The 23,690-nt window shown below is 39.3% G+C and overlaps 3 protein-coding genes across 5 annotated transcripts in view; 2 read left to right on the top strand and 1 right to left on the bottom strand.

Annotated features, from left to right (window-relative positions):
* Positions 1-6,536, top strand: part of cdh15 (cadherin 15, type 1, M-cadherin (myotubule)) — a 36,852-nt gene extending 30,316 nt beyond the window's left edge. For both annotated transcript variants that reach the window (XM_087178790.1, XM_023424366.2), the window contains 12 exons: positions 39-194; positions 700-844; positions 1,084-1,265; positions 1,355-1,483; positions 1,575-1,757; positions 2,236-2,480; positions 2,574-2,710; positions 3,029-3,259; positions 3,391-3,630; positions 4,353-4,501; positions 4,830-5,021; positions 5,627-6,536. In XM_087178790.1, coding sequence (XP_087034916.1) covers positions 39-194; positions 700-844; positions 1,084-1,265; positions 1,355-1,483; positions 1,575-1,757; positions 2,236-2,480; positions 2,574-2,710; positions 3,029-3,259; positions 3,391-3,630; positions 4,353-4,501; positions 4,830-5,021; positions 5,627-5,827 — 2,190 coding nt within the window. In that variant the 3' untranslated portion in view covers positions 5,828-6,536. The remainder of the gene's footprint in view (positions 1-38; positions 195-699; positions 845-1,083; positions 1,266-1,354; positions 1,484-1,574; positions 1,758-2,235; positions 2,481-2,573; positions 2,711-3,028; positions 3,260-3,390; positions 3,631-4,352; positions 4,502-4,829; positions 5,022-5,626) is intronic.
* A 123-nt stretch (positions 6,537-6,659) lies between these two features.
* Positions 6,660-14,157, bottom strand: spg7 (SPG7 matrix AAA peptidase subunit, paraplegin). Its single transcript, XM_023424365.2, has 17 exons — positions 13,758-14,157; positions 13,284-13,386; positions 13,106-13,195; positions 12,744-12,985; positions 12,496-12,635; positions 12,165-12,267; positions 11,957-12,082; positions 11,522-11,684; positions 10,766-10,939; positions 10,554-10,678; positions 9,982-10,084; positions 9,654-9,764; positions 9,384-9,499; positions 8,598-8,754; positions 8,242-8,405; positions 8,020-8,097; positions 6,660-7,899 (listed from the first exon to the last, which is right to left on the bottom strand). The coding sequence occupies exons 1-17, from the start codon at positions 13,974-13,976 to the stop codon at positions 7,693-7,695; spliced, it is 2,421 nt and encodes an 806-aa protein (XP_023280133.1). The 5' UTR covers positions 13,977-14,157; the 3' UTR covers positions 6,660-7,692.
* A 2,061-nt stretch (positions 14,158-16,218) lies between these two features.
* Positions 16,219-23,690, top strand: part of ankrd11 (ankyrin repeat domain 11) — a 101,131-nt gene continuing 93,659 nt past the window's right edge. For both annotated transcript variants that reach the window (XM_023424342.2, XM_023424341.2), the window contains exon 1: positions 16,219-16,643. The gene's annotated coding sequence lies outside the window, so the exon portion shown is untranslated. The remainder of the gene's footprint in view (positions 16,644-23,690) is intronic.

Raw genomic sequence — 23,690 nt, 5'->3', positions numbered from 1 at the left:
TGTAACAATCATCAGCTTTATCTTCTGTCTCTTTCTAGATCAAATCGGACAAAATCTTTACAGGTGAGGTGATCTACAAGTTAGAGGGACCAGGCGTGGACCAGGATCCCAAGAATCTGTTTGAGATAGATGATAAAACAGGAGTGATCCGGAGCAAGCGGCCACTGGACAGAGAGAAATACAACAGCTTCACAGTAAGAGAGCATTTATTGGTGTAACATTTTAAATCACCCAGACACTTGAAATGTGTTTTAAAGCCCAATCAAATGAAGGTACTTAACACAAGACACAAGGCACTCAAAGAGACCTTGCCCACATGTTTCAAAGTGTGGGTCCATGTTTTTGTCTTAAAGCGTATATCAGTGTCTCAGACACTAGCACAAACAGCCAGAGGTCAGTTTCCAAGGGCCTTTATGGGCATCTTGGGAGAGACTTCAGAATGCTTCACACCAGATGACTTGTGATGTAACCCATGATGTTGAACCATACATCCTGCACATTTCTTTGGCCTGTTGGACGTTTCCTTCATGAAATGCATCAGATTTGTGGTAATTGATAGTAAGAAACAACAATTTCATGAATGCAGTTTTTATTAAGAAACATTTGTCTGTTGTCTGTATCTTTGTGTGTGTTTTGTGTGTGTGTGTGTGTGTGTGTGTGTGTGTGTGTGTGTGTGTGTGTGTGTGTGTGTGTGTGTAGCTGAAAGCTTTTGCACTGTCCCCCAGTGGAGAGAGACTAGAGAATCCCACCACCATAGAGATCGTGGTGCTGGATCAGAACGACAACAGACCTGCCTTCACCCAGAGCCAGTTTGTTGGCACTGTCTCTGAGTTCTCGGTCCCAGGTACATCCTATTGCATTGCTAACTTTTAATTTTCCTATCTTCTAGATAATGTTCCAAAATCCCATCTTGTATTTCATTCCTGGAGTAGCTTCAGTTTATAAAGTAGCTTTGAATGAATGAAAGTGACAGGAAGGTTTAAGACTTGTTCAATGTTTTGTGAAGACTGGAATTTTTTCGGTCTCGTCACACACATAATGTCATATAGAAGGGACTCATACTGACTGATTTATTTTTGATAGGCACATCAGTGATGTCAGTTTCAGCCACCGATGCAGATGACCCAATGACAGAAAACGCATATCTGAGCTACTTCATCATCAGCCAGGAGAGCATTCCTGCCAACGCTGTTACCAAGACCATGTTTGGTATTAACAACGAGACAGGAGCCATCTACACAAGGGATGTAGGCCTGGACAGAGAGGTAAAATGCAGGTTGAGGTTAAGATGCAGATTTTTGCAGATCATTATATTAATTTTAATTTCATTAAAATGTGCTGAATTCTGTTTTAGGTGGTGAAAGGTTTCAGATTAAAACTACAGGTTGCTGATATGGGGGGCATGGGACTAACCGGTGAAGGTGAAGCAATCATACATGTATCTGATATCAACAACCACGCCCCACAGTTTAGCCCTGCCTCGGTGAGTCTCAGACAACAGTTTAAGAAACAAGATATTTTAAATTGTTATTTAAAACAATCCTTTGATCTGTGCTTTATATGTGTGCATGTAGTACAGTATGACAGCAGTGGAGAACAGGCAGGACTATGAGATTGGCCGGGTGAATGTGACAGACAGAGACGATCGTGGAACAGGAAACTGGGAGGCCAAATACGTCATTTCCAATGATCTCAGCGGCAACTTTGCCATCACTACAGATCCTGCCACCAACCAGGGTGTTCTGACAGTGGTGAAGGTACAGTTAGCGGGAGGAGTGTGAGGGAGGGGTTGTGGTCATTTTTGGGTATCCATCACACATTCACACATCACATATTCATTGTGTGATCAAACGTTTGGACTCATGTCATGTACCCAAAGTCACACTGACATATTTAAATTGATAACGAAACAAATGATTGATTTATGATTTGTTCTGGGGCCCAGGAATAACATGGATTTTCCAAATGGGTGACGTTGCCCTTTATATTAAAATGTGCATTGAGGCCCACAGACACAACTCAACAACACTGTTTGTGTTGGTGGTTTAAACTACAAGTTACCCAGACAACAGTGCTGAGTTGGCTTTTCCTACATTTTATGTGGGGTGGTTAAATAGGTTTTGAATGACTGAAGTCTCTGCCTTTTTTATGCATATAGATGTATATATTCTATATTATCCAACTACAGTGGGGTGTTATTCTTCCACAAACAGTGTGTTCTCTCCTGTATTGCAGCCCCTGGATTATGAGGCAAAGAGTGTGTACAGCCTGATTCTGGCAGTGGAAAACTTCAATACTCTGAGCAACAAGGCTCCCAACCTCCCAGTGAGCACAGCTAAAGTGTTGGTCACGGTCGTGAATGAGAATGAAGCTCCACATTTCAGGGAGGACCCTATACAGATTGTGGTCCCTGAGTCTGTGGTTCCTGGGACACTACTGAAAAGCAATATTGCCTTTGACCCTGATAATTCTGTCCTGAGGTAAGATGCCGCAGCAAAACATGAAGAGTATATTCCTGTTTCTAAAAATGCTAGTAAATAATAAAAAATCCTGCTCTGCTCTCTGTGTGATAGATATGAGATTACCAGAGATCCTGAGAGATGGTTGGACATCAACAGAGATACTGGAGACATTATGGCCAAGAGAACCTTTAACATGCGATCTCCACATGTTAAAAACCGCATCTACAATGCTGTTGTGAAGGTTACAGGTCAGTTCATCCACTTACTTTCTCTTTTCTCCTAAAAATCTGCCAGTATTTAATAATACAAAATTTAATAATTTCAACAGTTTGAACGAGTTGCAAGTCGACTATATCTCTGCAATATCTCTGCTTCAAAAACATTCTTGCAAGTTCAATTGTGTTAAAAATGTGAAATTAACCTGTCCCAGCTGTGTTTTCAACCCCTTTAAGAAAAAACATACTAATACAAAATCTAATTTATTTTCTTTGCACTTGCGCATCAACAATGAATAAGATGCTGTATACTTATGCAGCATTGCTGTGTATTCATGTTTACTCCTGTAGACGCTGATGGGGTGTCAACCACAGGCACAGTTGCCATCACACTGAAGGAGACCAATGACTTCCCCCCTCAGCTCTTTCCTTTGAGTGGCTCTGTATGCAGGGATGCAGGCCGGACGAATTCTGGTCTGGTTGTGACTGCAGTGGATGAAGACCTTCCTCCGCACGCTGCGCCCTTCAGCTTTGAAACGGTTGATTATCTGTCAGTCAACTGGACTGTTATTCAACTCAACTGTAAGAAAAAGAGCATCAAGGGGGGAGGAAGGAGGGGATCTTGTGGATTTGTATAAAGGATGTTCCTGCGACTCTCCTAATATCATACCCTTCTCATTTTCTCGCTTTCTCTATTTTTCTTCTCGCCTCAGATACTCATGCCTTGCTTCTGCCCCTCGTAGAGCTGGAGGTAGGAGAGTACGTGGTCACATTGATGGTGTCAGACTCTGGCAGCCCAACTCTGAGTGCTTATGCTCAGGTCAATGTCACTGTGTGTCTCTGTGACTCCTTCGGGGACTGTAAGTCTGAGGTGGGGGCTATCTTAGGCTCCAGTGTGGGAATCAGCTTCATCGCGCTCATTATCATCATGGCCAGTATTGCACTCCTACTGTGTAAGTTATCTTGAACACATCATTCTGTTTTAAAAAAATTTTAACAACAAGAATGAGGCAAATACAATTCAGATATTTTAAGCTTTTTCCGATTAAAAAAAATCTTAAATTATGTGATATATTCTCTGTCCAAGTGCAATGACCCATCCTGTAAGGTATTGCTTCATGTCAAGGTGTCACTACATCTTATACAACTTAAATTTCTGTTTTGTTTTTTGTTTGTTGTTTTTTTTAATTCAGTATCCAGATAATCACTAACTTCTAACGCCATCATCAGTCTGTCTCACAAGCAAAACATGAAATCCATTACAGAAGTCACTGACGAACTCAAAAACCTATTCTATATCACATTGTGCATTAACAAAAAAATCGATGCAACAATTACTTGATAAAAAAAAATCAATGAAAATGATGGAGAGCTATTTTGATTATTGCTTATTATTTTGATATTTTTCAACCAAAAATGCCAAACAATATGACAATATTATGCTCTCTTATATTGTAAATTTAATATTTTGGGTGATTGACTGTTGTTCAATAGACATCTGAAGATATCACTTTGGACTTTGAGAGACCGGGATGGACATTTTTCACTATTTTCTGACATTTCAAAGACTAAACAATGAATTCATTAATCAAGAGAAAAAGAAAAAAGAAATATTAGTTGGAGCCCTATAACTGGAAAAACACTCATCAATTAACACTTGATGAATTAATTGCAGTACTGCTCCTCCTGGCTGTGGCCATCACCACATGTGGGAGACGCCACCACATAAAGAAGGGAACAGGTCTGCTAGTTGGTGAATCAGAAGACGACATCCGTGACAATGTCTTAAACTATGATGAGCAAGGAGGGGGTGAGGAGGATGAGGTAAGGCTCCACAGGTCACATGGTGTTTATGGCAGTATTGAAGTATCTAATTGAAAGTCAAGGGCAGAGGTCTGAACAATCCTGTGGTCATGCTAAAATGGATGCTGTTTGTACAATGTGGGTGCAGTATTTGTGGTTCTGGAAAATTTATGAATGGTTTGGGGTTACGCATCTTACTGGTTCTGTTTAACAGTAAGTTAATGGTGTTTAATCGTAACTGATGGTGTATGTGTGTGTAACCACAGTTTCTGATATATTCACTTTTGCTGTTGTGGTTCTTAATGAGACACACCAGCTCAATCTGTAGCCTTTTGCTCTCACTTTGCAGAATGCCTTTAACATCGACATGCTGTGGAATCCCCATGATGCACCTTCAACCCCGGTGTCCTACTACCCAGGGTCTGGTGTTCCTCGGGGCAAGCAGCCCCTCAGGAAGGATGCACCGCAAAACCTGCCCTCCCCCACCTACCCACAGAGGCCTCCTGCGGATCCCACTGACATCGAGGACTACATCAATGATGTGAGAGGCCTCTGCTGCGAAATTCATGACAAACGGCCCGAACCATAATCTAAAGTTATACAAAAGAGGACGGGGACAGGAACAGGAAAGACAGGAAGTTACTATCAGTCCTAAAGTTGTTGACTGGCTTTCATGTTCTCTGATGCTTTAAAAGGCTTGTTTAGACCTGTAATGATAAAACATTCCTTTATTCTCAGTGCTGAGTGGTTGAGAATAACACCAAATGCTTAGCATCTATTATCCTCTATCTGTAACTGTCTTATCTTTGACTGATGTCCAATAGTGTCTTTTTAGGAGAATACCAGCTATAAATAATAACTTAAATTACATTTTTTGGAATAAAAAACATCCAGGTCTTTTCAGCCCTGACTGGTCTGTACAGGTCCTCCTCTTTGGCTGCAGGTATAACCTCCACCAATCAGATGATAGAGCAATAGCCTCTATGTATCCTGAGGTGCCAAGAATGTGATGTGTCTACAGTGTCACAGAGTACCAGTGTGATGGCACAATGTCCCATGACATCATGGTGGCATGTCCATTTAGATTCCCTGGGCATTTGCTTTACACTTATCAACCTAAAAAACTTGCAATTCTTCTTTCCTCAGGGCCTAGAGGCTGCAGACAACGATCCGAACGTGCCTCCGTATGACACAGCCCTGATCTACGACTATGAGGGAGAGGGCTCACTGGCAGGCAGCCTCAGCTCCATTGCTTCAGGTAGCTCTGATGGAGACCAAGACTACGACTACCTCAGCGACTGGGGACCACGCTTTAAGAAACTGGCCAACATGTATGATCCACGTTAAGGTGGGAGGCACCCCCCTCAGAAAGAAGAATCACCACCAGTTAGGGACACAGATCATGCCTCGGGTGCATTTCTGGACACATTTAAAGAGATTTTAGTCGGAAATTTGAAGTGTGCAAAGGAAAAATAAATGCTATGCAAAACCACGGGACTTTAATCTAATGTGCTTTAGGTTTTATCGAGGATCATTTGGACACAGCTGAAAAAATGGCTCACTCCAGAGTTTTGTGAGTAGCTCAGGAAAAGTAAATGAGACAGAAAAATGGTGTGTTGACATGATCAGCCACAGGGAAAGGAGCTGTGCATGTGACAAGGCAAACAGAATGTGTGTTGAAATGTGTGTCCACGTCTGGTTTTGTCTATCCTCAGACTTGGATTTCTCAATAATGATGCATACAACAAGCCTGAGGTATATAAAAGAATCTTTTAAATGTATTTCTTTTTTATATATGTGATTATTTTATAAGATGAATTTGCTTTGATATTGATTTTGTTTGTTCTTGTTTTGATCAAAAAATCCTCCATTCCAGCATCTGATTAACTTTTTGCAAGCCCTGCAGCAAAAATGATTACTCAACGAAACATACTGTACCACACAATATTCTGCAAATTGTTTGGAGGCGAAAACTTTGAATTATGTGTTCTTTTTTTAAATATGTTTATTGAATTTAGATTTTACTGGTGTCTACAGAATAAATGTAAATCTTTTATTTAGTGTCTGTATTGTTCATTATGAAACAGGCTGCACTAGGTTTACTCTTAATTCATTCATCCACATATATACATGTATCTGGTACCACTGAAATGAAATGCCACATATAGAGCAACAAAAGTTAGTTCAAATAAAACTTTATTAAATACTTAGCAACACCATCCTTTGGAACTTCATATTCACTTGTGGCAATCAAACAAATACAGAGCCTCTAAAGACACTACCTCGACCTATTCCATCTATTAACTCAATCTGTATGTCTCATGGTGAGAGCAGAACAGAGCTGTACGGAGTAATATCTGCTGCTTGATCAACATGACGGGACCTTAGAGATTTTAACCATAACCTTAAAGGGGTATTTCAAAATGTGAAATGCAGAAAAGTTTCCTCATTGAGATCTGCTTAATTTCTTCCTTACCACTTCTGTTTCAGCCTGGTCAAAAATCACTCAAGTACACTCTATTATGTATAAATGTCCACAGCTACTTACTACAGTATTTTATAATTCTGTCCTGCAGCTCATTTGAATACCAAACACAATAATGTAGAGATGTATTTATGTAGATATGTCTTGTGTGTGTATAGGGCATCTCTGACAAAGTAGAAAAGACACCCCGATAATCAACTGTTTTTCAGTGTAGGGTAATACTTGATTCCAAACCTCCAAACCTATTTATGCTATAGTACGTCTGCATAAAATGATCCCACACCAGTTTCAGGTATTAGCACATGATGTTAGGGAATTCAAAGAGAGGGCATTTAATTGCTGGTTGCACTTAATGCTAGTTAGAGACATCCTGTTTGAATAGAAATAGAATACAAATTGCTTCCAGTGTGTAATGGTATTGCTATGCAGCAAGCGACTGAGAAAAATGATGGAATTCCGCCCCAAAACAATCATCCTCAAAGGTGCACTGGCCTCTTTCAGATGATCTAAATGGGCTACGTTAACTAAAAAATAGGTGCAAATTTTCATTTACACAAAAGACTGCATGGATTATAGAGAAGAAACTTCTTAAACGTTGATGTTTTCACATGCAGACATAAAGCTTCAAAGTGAGGAATCAGTGCCAGGCTTTTTTTAAAATTCAGCCTGTGAAGACCCCCACAAAATACAGCAGCTGGAAAAGAATCCTGAGACATCTATTTTAAGATCAGACTAGATTTGGATTCATGTCCTCTTCTCTGTGTTTGCGGGGAGGTGGTTGAGGTTCATCTTCTCCTGTGTCTTGTTTGTCCTTCTCAGCCTCCACCCAGCTTTGTGGGACGATCATCTTCTTGGGCCCATGGGGTGGTGGACCGAGCAAGGCCTCAATGTCATCGTAGTTCACCACCTCACGCTCTAACAGCGCATTCGCCAACTGGAAAGACAGGCCCACCCCCCATAGATGTGTGACTTATTGTAAACTTCACACTAAACCAAAGATAGCACAAAAGGGTTACGATGAACATAATGTATGATCAAAGAACGAGCAACTGACCAGTGTCAGCTTGTCTCTGTTGTCCAGTAGCAGCTTCTCTGTGTGCCTGTAAGCACGGGCTATCAACATCTTAGCCTCCTGAAAAAAAAAACAAAAAAAACAATGGCCGTCATATCTAAACGTTCTAGAACCATAAAAGATTTTAAGGTGATAACCAAAATTCATCATGTTAACATTCACAGTGTGCTAATTTGAGAACAGAGAACTAATTTTAGAACCCACGTGGTCCATCTGCTGCTGCAGGCCCTGGCTGAAAGGACGACGTCCAATGGCACCTTGCTCCTCTGTCTCTGGGAATGAGACCTGTCCGACTGAGTCACACATGCCGTACTGCTTCACCATAGAGTAGGCCACACGTGTCACCTTACGCAAGTCATCCTGAGCTCCTGGAGACACAGAGTGAGGATATTTCAATCACTGTTTTTACCTTTAGATTAAAACCTTACTGGGTGTCAAGGTGTACTACACAGTATAGGAGAGTATGAATATTTGGATGTTCAGCAAATGTATTATTTCAATTCATGAAACAAGTAAAGAAAGATTGTGATTACAGTGGTAATCCAATAGATGGAGTCTACCTGTTGTAACTTTGTTAAAGGTGATAGCCTCCGCAGCTCTTCCTCCCAGAGCCATACACATCCGCTCAAACAGCTGCTCCTTGGTGAACAGGTATTGGTCACGAGGTAAGATCTGGGCAAATCCCAGGGCTGCATTAGTCCGGGGTGCAATAGACACCTGAAGAAAAAAAAAAAAAAAAAGTTAAAGAAGTGTTAAAAAATTACCTCAACAGGGGAGAAGGTAAAGTTTTACTTCTTTTACTAAATGTTTTTTGTTTAATTCTGTCATTTCATCAAGTCTTTTTCAATCATAATTCTGTTTTAATAATTTGTACTCATTCATAAATGTACTGTTTCTTGGTGGCCCATCTGGCCACATACATAAATCTACATGTTAATTGAGTATTACATATTTAATGCTTAGTGTAATGTCCTGCTCAGTCCGGCTTTGACTCATAGATGTATGACAGTCCAATGGAGCAAATACTGGATGAGACAGAACAGCAGAGAAAGATAAAAGAGAGGATCATTTTCTCTACTTTGACATAATACTCAGTTCCTGCATCTGTAAAAAAAAATTGCACTCATATCCATAAAGAGGAGAAATTACTAATTAGGACTATATTTAATTAAGATTTACACTTCATTTCTACTCTCCAATATAATACAGGCATCAATCAGGTCACACTATCTATGAGATTAATCTGATAAAACAAAATGTGGCAGTAATAAAATTATGTGTTGAAGGGTGTATAAATAAAATATAAATCAAATAAAAGCCTACACTACATCAAGAAGTGTGTTTACCTTCATGACTGCCTCTGTGTGCTCAAGTAACCATCCCACTAGGGCATGTCCAGACTCATGGAAGGCAACGATCCTCTGCTCCTCTTTACACAGGATCTTACTCTTCTTTACACTTCCTGTGACACACACACACACACACACACACACACACACACACACACACACACACACACACACACACACACACATTTGTCAGATTTCTCCAGAGTAGCAACTGAGACGATATATACTGTATTGTTTTGCCATTGTTCACTGTTTGCATCATTGTACCTGCTATTACTCTCTCCACTGCATATTCAAAGTTAAAGGTATCGATGGACTTGTGTCCCTCTCTGGCGGCATGCAGAGCAGCTTCATTACAAATGTTCGCAATGTCCGCACCTGAAGAGACAAAGTGAGTTGGCACCAGAGATTTCACAAACACCATATGGGAATGACATTTTAGTAAACATCGACAGCATTGTGTTGTGACGTGCAAAGATGTTTCCTATTTGTTGAACGAGAGTTTATGTTTATTCATGGGTGCAGGCCATTATTCTGTTATGACCACAGATGTTCACAGATTTACATGAGGACAAAACAGTAAATATGTATGTACCACTGAAGCCTGGGGAAAGCTCAGCCAGACGCAGAGAGTAGAAATTAGCTGGCTGGGTCAGCTTCAGGATCTTCAGATGTTGCTCGAAGATCTCCTTTCTCTCCTGAGGGACAAGAGTAACAATGAAACAAACTGGATTAACTAGAAAAACTCTGTATAAACCTCCCACACAGTTAACATGGCTCAGCTGTCCCAGTATTATGTTTGTTTGTTTGTTTGTTTGAGAATGTATAAAAAACGGCTTCTTAGGATACTCATTTGTAGGAAAGGACTAGTTACAAGGGGTGTAAGGACTCACAAAAAACTATGGAGGTTCCTGCCACAGTTAGGGTAGTTTGTCAACAGCAAATAAACACACAACAAGGTTTTGCTTTACAATATTACAAAAACAAGAATATATATATATGAGAATATATCAGAATATTTGATTTCAGCTGTGCAACTACATCACTGCATTCTTAAACATATTTTGAAAAAAAATCGATTAACTAAAGACTGAATATGCCGTTTTGAGCCCATTAAGACACAACCAAGTATAGTGCAGTAACTTTTAAATAAGTGTGCAAAACTACCTGCAGTGTGGGCAGATCTATAAAGATGTGCCTGTCCAGTCTGCCTGGTCTCATGAGAGCATTGTCCAAGATATCTGCTCTGTTGGTGGAAGCAAGGACAATGACATGGTCTGTCGTTCCCATTCCTGCAAAAAGAAGAGTTTCATTACTCTGTCAGAAGAGTCTGCCTCTGAAGACAAAAAAACTGCTCTGATGTCCCAAGCTCTACTCACCATCCATCTCTACCAGCAGCTGGTTGAGGGTCTGCTCCTCTTCAGTATTGGAGAAACCTGACATGTTGGTGGAGCGCTTCTTTCCCACAGCATCAATCTCATCGATGTAGACAATGCAAGGTGCTCGAGCCCGAGCCTCCTTGAACAGACTCCTGACCCTTGCAGCACCCAGGCCTACACACAGACGCAATATGGGTCAGATCAAAACTGTAACATACAGTATCTAATCTGTCTTCAGAACTCAACCTGCTAATAAGGCTGCCACGAAAAAGGCTGAGTGATGATGCCCAAACATGCAAATATGTTTTCCCCAATTGATACCTCTGGTGTGACAGAATTTTGGGGATGATATTTACGCACAAAAAAATTTTGAAAGATAGTAATTAGTAATGTGTATATGATGACCAGGAAAGTAAAACATCCAGAAAAGTCATTAAATTAAAATATATCCTGTACTGTAACACTGTAACAGAGATTTAACCATTGATTATGTTATAAATGTTATGGTATGCAGCATTGGTTTACACTACAGTAAATGCCTGTCCCTATACAAATAAATATTAAAATACAAATATATACAGTTCCAGCCAAAAGTTTGGATGGACTTTTTCATTCAAGTGAATAGGAAAGCATGTCCAAACTTTTGACTGTTACTGTATATATTATCATAACCAGCAGTATATACTCTCATATTGACTATGGGCATTCATATTGATGTATGTTGACATATTAATCCGTGGTGCTATCTTTACATACCTCCAATGACCTCCACAAACTCAGAGCCAGCCATTGCCAGGAAGGGCACCTGGGCCTCGGTGGCTACAGCCTTAGCCAGCAGCGTCTTCCCACAGCCTGGAGGCCCAAGCAGCAATGCACCCTTGGGAACCTTGGCTCCCAGCTGGAGGTATCGTTCTGGATTCTGACGACAGACAACATCAATGTGGTGAGTAATAGACAGCAACGGGGGAATCAAATTTTTACTCGTGAGATTTGGGTGTTAGATACAAAGATACTTCCGTTCATCAAGGAGAAATTGTAGCAAAGACAGAACTAAAACATCAATCAGATTCAGGTCATCCTTAGACCACTTACTTGGGATTGAATATTCAATGAGTGCTTTACATGAAAAGCATAGCTAATGTACTATACTAGATTGACAGACAGTATATTACTGTGAGTCTGGTTTCTTACCTTGAGGTAGTCGACAAATTCCTTTACTTCCATCTTAGCCTCATGCATGCCCGCTACATCCCTGAAACTCACACCTTTACCCGATTTGCCATCCACAATGGTGAACTTGGCCATCTTCAGCTGATTCTGTTAAGTATGTTGTAATACACAGTTAATACACAAGAACCTAAATGTATACACGCCAATTTGCTTGTGTGGTGCCACTCACAAAAGCACTGAAGCCGCCTTCTCTGCCACCCATGCCTGCCAATCGAAAGATATACCAGAGTATGGCCACACCGATAGCAGCCATCCCCAGAGCATAGACTGCACTGCAAAGTGAACACATAAAAATATTTTTTGGATCTTAATTTTATAGCTTTAAAGTTGGAGAGAATCATTGGTTCAAGACATTAAAAATACAACTACTAACAACAACTAATAAGAAGAAAAATCCAACACAATGACAAGATAGCAGTCCTTCAAATTGCTACTTTAACAGGGACCTCAATTGATTCCTTTTGATTTAAAGTTTGCTCTGAGAAAGGTATTGTTCTTACTTCCCAAAGAATCCAGTGCGTTTGTACGACACCGGTATCCTGTCCTTATTATCAATATTCAGTTCTTCTTCAGCAGCTCTAAGCTTCTCCTCAAATTTGTCGATGTTGGCAACCTGCATTCTGTACATGAGCGCCAGCCTCTGCAAAAAAAGCAAGAAACATGGCAGGAAGTGAGAGGTTAGCATGCATATCTGCTGTGAAAGTTCGGATGCTAATTGCATGTTTGCATTAAATCCAGCACAACATACAGGCCTTCCAAAGATAACTGCTCCAGGATGAAGGTAGATTTCTACAATGTCACTCTCAGGAACAACTTGTACGCGTGACACCTCTCCCTTGGCCAACATCTCATTGACAAAGTCGTTCCAAGAGATGTTACCGCCACTGCTATTAATGGAGTTCAGCAGGCTCATGATGAGCGCTATGATGAAGAGGGTTCGCAGGCGCTCCCGGTACATCTGATCCTCTTGTTCCCGACGTTTCTTATCCTCTGCAAGGCGAGGCAGATCATGGCACAAGAGAATAAAAAAAAAAAAGATCAGAGAAAAAAAGCCAGCCAGATGTTGTGCAGTTGTTGAACATCCATGTACCAAAGCAATTTATCGCTTACCTTCATCTTCCTCTGGAGTTTTTCCCTTTGGTCCATTACTTTTATTTTTCTCTTGTTTAGATTGAGACGTACTGAAGAAGTTTGTTGCCCCTGAAATCAAAGTGTTTTTCATCATGAGTCAGTAGAACAAAATCATAAGTATACAATCATAATAAGGTTTATGAATATGATTGTTTACCTAATAGATTTACCAAACCAACAGGGTTCCTCAGCAGGTTGCTTCTGATTATTTCTTTGCTAATTCCCATCATGCCAGGACTCAAAGGTCTGTGGAGAAGACTCTAAAGTAGGAATAGTTGGACAACATAAAAATCAGTAAAACACGACAGAAGAAACAACTGTAGTTTGCATATACATTAAAATATCATCACATTGCAATGTAGTTACAATTTCAAGCTCAGGGAGACGGATGACTCTATTTGTAAATAGATACTACTGATGAAGATCACTGAAATCGCTATCTCAAAAGTCATTGTTTTTTAAAAGGCTGCATGTATAGAGGTCACACCTCGAACACTGATTACCTCATGTTTCTATGGTGTTACTTCTTACATGTTTTTTCTAGATTTTACTACAAACTATTATTGTACTTAAAAGGGCACTCACCTTCTCACAGTCATGTTTGGTGAATCTGTGATGTATTTTGGCTTACCTGAATGATGTTCTGTGGCTGACTTGTAACCGTTCGCTCCAATTTAGAAAGAAACACCTTTCTGACATTAGTGCATCCGAACAGCACATTTCTAACACTATCGCTTGATGTGGGCTTCTTTCCTAATACGTGAAAGTTTCGTCTCGACAGTGTCCACAATAAACGAGTACTGTATTTTCTACAAAGGGCAGCACGGTGCTGCAACAACAAAGCTGACATCGTGCCTGTTATCACTGATTGCAGTACATTAACTGTACAATAGTTATGCCATAGCTATCAGTTTTCAGTGAGGCTAAAACTGTGTTTTAAGACGTTTGTTTACCTCTACCTCTGTTTAAAGCGAGCTTGCTATGTTATTCAACTGTGCAGCCGAGCAAAGATGTCAGCTGGTAATCAGCACTGCAACTATTTATTGCTAGACTTCCTGCGCACGGAAATGAAAGCAAAAACAATACGCATTTACTCTAAATTTGGTTTTATCATCATTATAAAATTATCAATAGTGCAGGGACTTGTGTTTAATCAGTACTGAATATTGCATCATGCAGTTTTACACATCTCATAGCCTTTGAAAACATCTTTGCATCGAACTTTGAACTTCAACCTTTCCCGTTGTTTTTCAAGAACCTACCAGCTGCGCAGACGTTTGCGCAGCGCTTACACAATTACAATTTAAGCGCCGCAGTCTCCAATCTCGCGTAAGGTTTCAATTAGTTATGACGTGCACTGTTGTTTACATTTGCTAGCTTTTTATTGCAGCAAAATTCTGCCCACTTTTTTGAAGCTAACATTGAAAGTGCACAATGCAGCACGTCTAACACACTAGGGGACGCACGCTCACTACGCACTCCACATATTTAATATCATTCCGCATTCCTAAAATTAGGTTAAGGATAAAACCCGCTTCGTTGTTTTTTTTTTGTTTAAGAAAAAAAATAAAATTCAATAATATATTCAAACATGTTTTTCTCTGACAATGCAAAATCATTTGAACTTAAAAAATGTAAGTTTTCTCTCATATACTTTTGTTTTTGTCCGACATTAATGGCCTACTGATTGGGTTTACATAGTAGTCTTTAATTTAGCCACTTAAAGTGTGTGTCTTGTACTGGTGTCTGTGCATTATGTTAGTGCAAACTATTAAAAATATAATGATAGATAGATAGATAGATAGATAGATAGATAGATAGATAGATAGATAGATAGATAATGAAATAAATGCAGATTTTCCATATGCAATGTATGTATAATGTTGAAACAACAACAATATAAAAATACAAGAACAAAAATACGTTCATTTATATAATTACACCTATGGTCTGTTTAGATCAACAGTAGCAAAAGTCCAGCAGAGTGCGCTATTAGCCAGGCTGAGTAAGAGCTAGAGATCCAGTAGACCTCGGTCCAGTTGAATTTAGCAGAATAAATACATATGAGCACATTTTTTTTGATAGTTGTACGATCCAACTATCCCAAAAAACCTGTCACATTTTTTAGATGGAGTATCATGAAGCCATCATGCACAGTCCGCTGATTGTTCTTGCAAACAATCACCTCAGCATAGTTTTAATGACTTCTCTCTCTTTACTTGAAGGTGCATAGTTCAGTGAGACTGAAAACTACTGGAGTGTTGCTGCAACTGGCATGAAAACAAAAGCAGATTGCTGGTCCTCATATCGCTATGGCTGTCGTGAAAAGCGACGTGTACAGGTCAGTTTGAGTGACATATTACGCAACCCAGTAAGAGTCCAGGACTTTTCTTTGAGCCAATGAGAGCCTTCGTTTCACCCTTTCGCGTTTCGTTTGGACCATGGGGTGCGCGAAGTGTGTTCACCATCACGCTCCGCTTTCTTGCAAACACTGTGTCCTCTGACTTATACACTGTATTTGAGGTCTGGCCCAGTCCATGGTAAACAAATCTTACACCTTGATAAGGGAACAAAATATTTGGTAAATACTGATATCTGTGATGATACATTGTTGAGAAGTGACTTAGCCATAACAGGGAGTTAACACATCGTTTCGCCAATGTCTTAGTTAGCAGATTTACAAAGTTCTTACGAAAATAAAGTGTACATTTCGCAGTTCACATCAATATTCACATTTAATTAACCTATGCAAAATCTAAATGTATAAACATAGAATAAACAAACTTTAAGGTTTCTAAGGATATAGAAAACGAGTGCACCCAATGCTTGTACTCCATTTCCTTTTCTTGGTCTCCAACTATATAATGGAGTGTGGTCTCTTAGGTTTGAAACTGTGAACCACGGTCAGCCACGTTGGAGCCACGCTTGCCTTTGTTGCAAAGCGGGAACAAGATGCTATGCAGATCCAAAATGGCGTCAGTTTCATCATGTACGGAAACGGTATCCGCCTATAGCCAAAGAGCCAATCAGAACGCTCGTTTTATTCCCGAAGCATTTCCGTCCCGTACGTCCACACACCGAAGTCAAAGGCCGCTCGAAAACCGCTCGAATGGGTTGGAGGAGAGGATTAAACCGAAACAAAATATGATATTTTGATGGTATAGGTTCACCCAAGCAAGCCTACCGTTATTCAGATGGACTGTTAAAGCTTCGTAGTTTGTAGTGAAGATGAAATAGCTACGCTGCAAACGCGTTTTCGTGGATATTTTAGTCTTTTTTCTTTGGACGTCTGTTTGTTGGTCTCCACGGTTTTAACAAGCTAGCGCTAGCCTGTACTCTACTGAGCTGCTTCGGAGCTGCGATGGTCGTCGCGAGTTTATGCGGATGTCTCCGGGCCAGTCTATGCTGAACCGACGACAACAAATGGGACCATCCAGCATCGGCCGAAAACATCGCGGCGTAGACTAATCATTAAAGATTCATTTATCTATTAGAATTTGTGGAAATTCAAACAGAGGTAAGTCACATTTTTACTGCTTCTGCATAGCTAACGCGTTAACAACAACAAACTGACTGTTGCTAACCCCCGTGGTTAACTCGGGCTGTTGTGTGTTGCGACAAAGGTCAACGTGCAGTATTTTCATATATGTATGAAATTCAATGATATGCTATATGTATTGAATTTACTTTGTTTTCACTGGAAATTCACGATTTTTTTTTTTATCCCTGTTTACCTCTGTTTATTTAACGCAACCTCCACGGTCGTGCTTAGCTGTGTTTTTAGAAATTATGATAATTTGATCAAAGTGCAATTCATTATGAATGTTACACGTTTTGGTAATGTAAGCCCTCTGAAGTTGCTTCAGTAAATGTAATAATTGCTGTGGTGAATCCCTGCCCATGTGTTATAGCACCGGCGCTGACCGGGTGTTTATATTTTAAAACTAAATTCAAACGTTCTGAGGGAGAAACGTGCTGCATACCTTCATATTAAGCATGCACGTAGGCCTATACGTACTTGCAAGGTAACAGATCAGCCTTGTGCATGTGTATTCTAAGGTTTGTCTTGGAAGCGAAAATGAATTAACTTACACTGTCCACTATAGTAAGTCTTAGATTAATGTGAGGCGCTTTTTTTGGCATACTCTCAGGATTAGCACTAAGATACATTTACAATATCCCAGGCAAAAACATTTCTCAGTGGATTGCACTAATAACATCCAAATATTTACCTTGTTTTGATTGTCACTATAGCATTCGTTAGGTTACAGTTGCCCTAACGCAGTGCCAGTCTACCTGCGTACCCAGTTAAGTGTTCACAGCGTCATAAATTCCTGTCATGAAGCACTATGTCTTGTCCATTTGGTAGTCTGTTCCAGCCCTAAAGCAAAATGGATGTGCTACAAGCGCCTGTCTGCAAGGAAAGCAATGAATTAAATTGTTGGAAGTAAAACTCTTGGAAGGAAATATATGTGCTTCGTAGTACTATGTAAAGAACATTGCTTTGAAATGTCCACAGGCTATCAGGATTTATCAGCAAGTGTCTGTAAATACTTAGTAGAGTAACAGTGGGCTGTATGGATGGATAACTGTCACAATTACCTACGTTGGTTCAGTGGAGTGCCAATGTTTTCTGTAGTAAATAGCATATAAGGAGAGGCACAACATTGTTGGGTTTGAGATAAGCTGTGGAAGGAAACAACGTGGAAGAGAACCTCTCCACTTTGGTGCAGTACCAATGCTGAGGAAAACACTGCAGTGCCGCTGGTGGTGTTTTCCACCAAGATACTGAGAGTGTTTTAGTTTGTTGGGGCGTTCATGTTGACTACACTGCAGAGGCAGTGATGCATATCTCTATCTCCCTTGAGCTTGCGTAGGTCCCATTTCTCAGTGCTATAGTTAAAGCCTCAATTCAAAGGGTATCAAATGCTTGCATTCTGTTATACATGAAGATTATGATGTGTGGGATACGAATATAAACAAAGCTTTTTTGCAGAATTCTCAATAGATTCTATCTCGTGTACACTACCATATATCACTGATGTGTTTACATAGTGAAAGCATGTTAACCCACATACTGATTGAAAATCTCATTTGCATTTAAGTTTCTATTTAATATATGAAGTGATGTCATTATGTTGCTGGGCCTTACAGTCAGTTTGAGAGTAGAATTTTCTCGTTCTTTTGTTTATTATACTCTGTACACACGTTTATCACAGGTCTGCAATGAAGTGCGCGTTTGTTAACCTTTTATTTATTTGTTGGATTATGGAAGTATTTTCAAATGTTAAAATTGATTATTTTGATTATTGTAGTTGACTCATGATTAGCTAATCCTAGAAAGTATTGAGGACCTCAAAATCAGGAATAATGAAAATGTCGTGCTGTTGTTCATGGTAATTCAGAATCAGAATCTGGTTTATTGCCTATTAGGTTTTCAACATACAAGGAATTTGCTGTGGTGTTTTGGTGCATATCAATACACATAATAAGAAAAAAGAAATATAAACAAAGATGAAACAAGCAAGTACTGCAGGTCAGATACCTTAGATATAAATAGAAAAATTTAACAACAAGATAGAAAAAATTTAAATGCTGAACATTTATTCTATCACAGTCTTTTTCTATTTTAGGTTTTTTAAAGAATTTAAAGTCAAAATATATCTTGTCATATATCGTAAGTGAGGATTGTTGCCATGTTACTTGACACTCCTGAACTGCATGTCCCACCCGGTTCCCATTAGTGAAGGCTAGATTTTGCCCCTGTTCCTATAAGTGGTACCAGAGAATTAAGGCATATCCTCTGTCTACAACAGGAAATGGAGTTCTGCTGGGGTCAAAAAGGTCATGAGCTTTGATTGTAGCTCGCGGTTATGCGTTTTGTGTTATAGAAAGGCAGGCAGCATTTCTATGTTTCTGCTCCTCTACTGTTGCTGCTGCTGCCGTTGTTGTTGTTGTTGTTGCTTATCTGATTCTTAGGTGCTTACCTTGGGTGTCATCTGACTAAAGGGCTGAGTTAAAGACAAACACAACTGATCATGGCCAAAACACAACAAGAGTGGAAGCAAGAGAACAAGATTCTTCTGATTGCTATGTGTGGGTTACATAGTATGATGCAGATGATTATAAAATACCAAGTCCTGTCAGAATCATTGAATAGCATGCTATGCCCATGAGTATTGATTTTGGGACCGTTGAACCCAAACAAAAGTAGAAATGTCTTCAAAACACGAAAACCATATCAAGAATGATAAAGGAGAGGAGAGTGCAGTAGTTACACAGTAGAAAAAATGCAGTAGAAAAAGTATGACCCTGCACATTAAGTTTTCTGTAACACAGTTTACTCTATTCTCATAAATAAATAACGACCAAACTGAAGAGGGGCTTGTGTGTTATTTTTATGCCTGTTGCAATTGACCAGTTATCCTGCAAATGTATTATATCTTTCATTGTAAGTTTTATTTTGGCTTTTTAGTGAAACTAAGCCCCATGTTCTTGACGGAATCCATTGTATGTGTACCTGGCTAACTTTAAATGTACTGTTAGTAACACTTATAAGTGGAAATTGGTTTATAATTTACACAGCAGCACTATTATAATCCGTTTAAAGGTGATGACAATATGCAGCCAATCTGTTATCCTTGGCAACTAGAAGCTGATTGCTGGTAGCCAGTCTGGCAGTTGTTTAAAATTTACTGTTCCCCCACCCCCCTTTTTCTTTTTTTTACCCACCACATCTTTTTTTTGGTTTACTGGGAGATGCCTATGTATGAATACACTTTAACACCAGCAGTTTTTCATTTTAAAAGTAAACATGACAACTAAGAGGTCAAATGGTCTCTAAGAGGATTTTTTTTACTCATGACACTCATTAGTTTATGTCATTGTTTAAATTTTATAGACACAAGCAGTTGTGTTAACTACAGATGTTTCAATCATTTAAATAATTTTCTCAAGTAAACATGCCAAACCTCTTCTGGTTTCAGACTGATTTTCAAATGTGAAGATATTCTTGCTTTATTTATATTTATTTATATATATATATATATATATATATAAATATATAAGTTAGTCAAACAAAATGGGCAATTTGAAGACATTAGTTTGAGATTTAATACAGAGAGATGTCATTCATGATTCCTTTTGACAGTTTATTAACTCAGTGGCTAATTAGTCAGTTGAAAGGGTAATTGATAGGTTAATTAATGATGAAAAAAATGCCAGCCCTACTCTTGTCATTTTTTTTTATTTGATTCAAGTTGCAGGTATTTCAGGTCAGCATACCAGATAATGATTAATTTATCAGCATATCATTCGGAAAAATTTTCCATCTCAGTCTGTGATTGTATTAGGACTATTCACAAACATTCTGATTTTGATTATATATTGAATATTTAAAAATAGAAACCATACATTCAATTGTGAAAATTAATATTTGATTGTGAAAAAAAAGCAACAATACTGCTGCTGTTTACCCCACCAGTTCTCGTGTGGGCCTCCAGCTGCTGCACTGAATACACTGTATGACGGGCAGGAGTCACACAACGTCACTTTCATTGATTGAAAATGAAATGTAGGTCAAGCTGAAACAGCGAATAATTCAACAACAACCATGTGGTAATGATGGCAGAGACGTCACAACCTATCTCGGCTGAAGACACAGTTGGTTGCGCTCAGAGCAATCAAAAAAGCCCTATTTGGGAATACTTACGATTTTGACCAGTAGATGCCATATTTGTGGAACTTTAAAATTGTTTGAAAGCTATGATAGCTAAAGTTAGCCTAACTTACTGTTCCAATAGTAGCAACATGAGGGCACATCTTGAAAATATACACTGAACTGAGCACCTATGCAAGTAGTTATGTCTCTTGTTGTATTGGTTTGCCCTCTTAATGGATATAATGCCCAAACATCCATTCCGTTTTGGTTTAGAAGGAATAATTGAACGTCAGTTTTGACAGTGCTAAATTGTATATACACATTGTTACTTTTGGAAATTATTACCCAAAATAATATTACTAAAGATATGTTATATTTAATAATATATAGCTGGTCCAGTAGAACCCCCATATCTTCCTCTGCCTATAACAATGCTCCATCCAATGTCATGATTGGAATTCTCTGTATGTTTGTACATAGCTAGTAATGAGTAAATAAAAAGCAAATTTGTTTTTGTTTCATTACTTACTAATATTTTAAATAGTGGCCAAAACACCATTGGCCTTATAAGAGTTTCTTATTGTGAGCAAAAAGGATGAAAACATTACACTAATACAAAACTTAGTAGTTTTGTTTATGTATCAGTGGTTGTTAAAGGAAAAAAATAGGAGATACTTTTCCTGCTCTTATAAGATGTGTTATATAACCATAAGATGCGTAGGTGGCTGACACAGTACGCGGTTCATTGTGTAGTGTCTTCCCTGAATATTATAGAAACCCTCTTCTTGAGGTTCAAATGGTACAATATAACAGCTAGTTGTGCTGGTTGTAAGAAGGAAAGGAAGCCTTTAGCTGCAGCTCCAGCACTCACTCTGCCTGTCCTCTGTCTATGCAAGCTCTCCCCTCCCCCTCTTGTGCTGTGAGTGTGGTCCTTTTAGGTAAACAAGCATGGCTACTCCTGTTTCTTGCCTCTCTCTGTCTGTCTCTGCCTTTCTTTCTCTCTCTATGTTTCTGTTTCTCCTTCACTCAACTCTCTTCCTCCCTGTTCGAATTGTGTAAATCTTTTATAGCTGCTGTTCTACCAGGACAATCTCAGCGGATACTCAAATGGCATCTGAAGCCCTTTGAAATTCAGCCTAGTCCTTTGCCCCCTCCTCTATCCTCGAAGCGAAATGGAACAAAATGGCGGGCCCCAATCCTTCTGTTTCCCTCAGGGACTGTAGAGCCTCATTTTGGGGTTTAGGAGGTCCTGACGGTTGACGGAGTCTTAACTCGGGTTAGGTTGTGCTTATGTGCTAGCCTTCCGCTGCACCACACTTGATAATATTTTCTCTTCCCCGAGTCTCTTATACATCAAAGGGAGAGGTTCTCTATTCTGGCATGCTGCTGCTTCTCCAGAAATGTGCTTTTTACAGAGTTGGCTTTTGATCTTTCTGATCGGAGCTTGAAGAAGGAATATTTTGTGCTTCTATTTTTAAGGGAAAGTTACCGATATGCTTGATCATAATTTCAGGTATGCAGAAAATTTCAAAACTTGTCTCACACCCTGGGGGGGTGGGTTGATATGTCTTGCAATTCTTTGATAATTGCATTATGACATGGGCTGACCAGCAACTTGGCTAGTGTCCTATATTGATTTAAAGTATTCAAAATCCTATTATGAAATTAAGATTTCTTTCAGTAATGTGAATAAACATGCATATTTGAAAATTATAAAAGGTTGACTACAAAACAGAAGTTGTAATAGATCAATGTAAAATGTATGCAAAAACAGGTTTGTTATTGAGTTTGGATTCGTAGAGCTTGACCTCAGTTAGCAGCCTGACTGAGATATCTGAGTAGGCCTATAGTGTACCATTTTGTTACACCATTTTTACATTATGAGTTGCCCCAAGGAGGCTAAGCATTATAGGTTTGTGTCACATTTCTCCCACACTGTGAACTCAAGAAGTAAATATATTAATTCCTGATATAGTTAGTTCTCTTATACCAACACATATTCTCAGTAGTTTTATTAGTTAACATATTTGTTAAAGAAATGCTATGATATACTTTTTTTGTTTTACTGTTGAAATTTCCTGAAAAAAAAACTCATGGGTTTATCTTAAGGAAGAATGGTAATAGGTTAAAATCTTGGTTATAAAAAGCTACATTGCATTTGTGCATTGAGAACCTGAATAGCTAAAGCTATTAGGCAAATTACAGGTGGAACAAATCTGGAGACAGTTAGTTTTTTTGATTGAATGTGCTGCTGTACAGGAGGTTGCATGGAATGATTTATTATCCATACTGGCATCAGAAATGTCCGGAGGTTAGTCGGCCAGGTCTGGGAGCTGATGGCAGAGACACTCTGTGTGATGTGTCCCTCTGGGCTTGGCTGTTCTGTTCTGTTCAGCCTGTAGTTGACACACAGCGATAAAGAGAAGACAGGCTTGCTTGGTCGGACTCTTTTACCTTCTCTGTTTCTCCTCCTGAGTCTAAAGGCCTTTTTAAAGGCATTTCCATGCCTATGTAAAGCTAAAGTGGCCCACCCCTGTGTTTTCTACACCTCCTAACAAGCTGTGTTAAAAAACAAAATATAGTACACACATCGCAGTGATGAGTCCAAAAGTGAAAGCGAGAGAATAAGATCTAGCTCACTGCTTACGGAACAGTTAGTGCCTTCAGTCAATAGAATTAGAAAAGGATTTTATTGTGAAGTAACCATTTCAATTCTTGCTGGCAGAATCATAGATTAGTTTAGTTGGATGTTATTGAGGTTAGAAGCTGGTCTAAAGCCATTGTTGTTAGATCAGTTTTACACGGTGAACTGGTTTGGCAAAGAGCTGCAGATACTTAATGTAGGTTGGGCAGTCAGTTGCTGCAGAGCTAGTGGGATGTACCAATTGTGGTATACAGCACTGA

The sequence above is a fragment of the Seriola lalandi genome, unplaced genomic scaffold (genome assembly GCF_002814215.2).
Source record: "Seriola lalandi dorsalis isolate HSWRI2012SDOR001 ecotype SW California unplaced genomic scaffold, Sedor1 jcf7180002054735, whole genome shotgun sequence".
Taxonomy (NCBI): Eukaryota; Metazoa; Chordata; class Actinopteri; order Carangiformes; family Carangidae; genus Seriola; species Seriola lalandi.
Note: the sequence above shows the minus strand (reverse complement) of the source record. Positions and strands in the feature narration are given on the sequence as shown.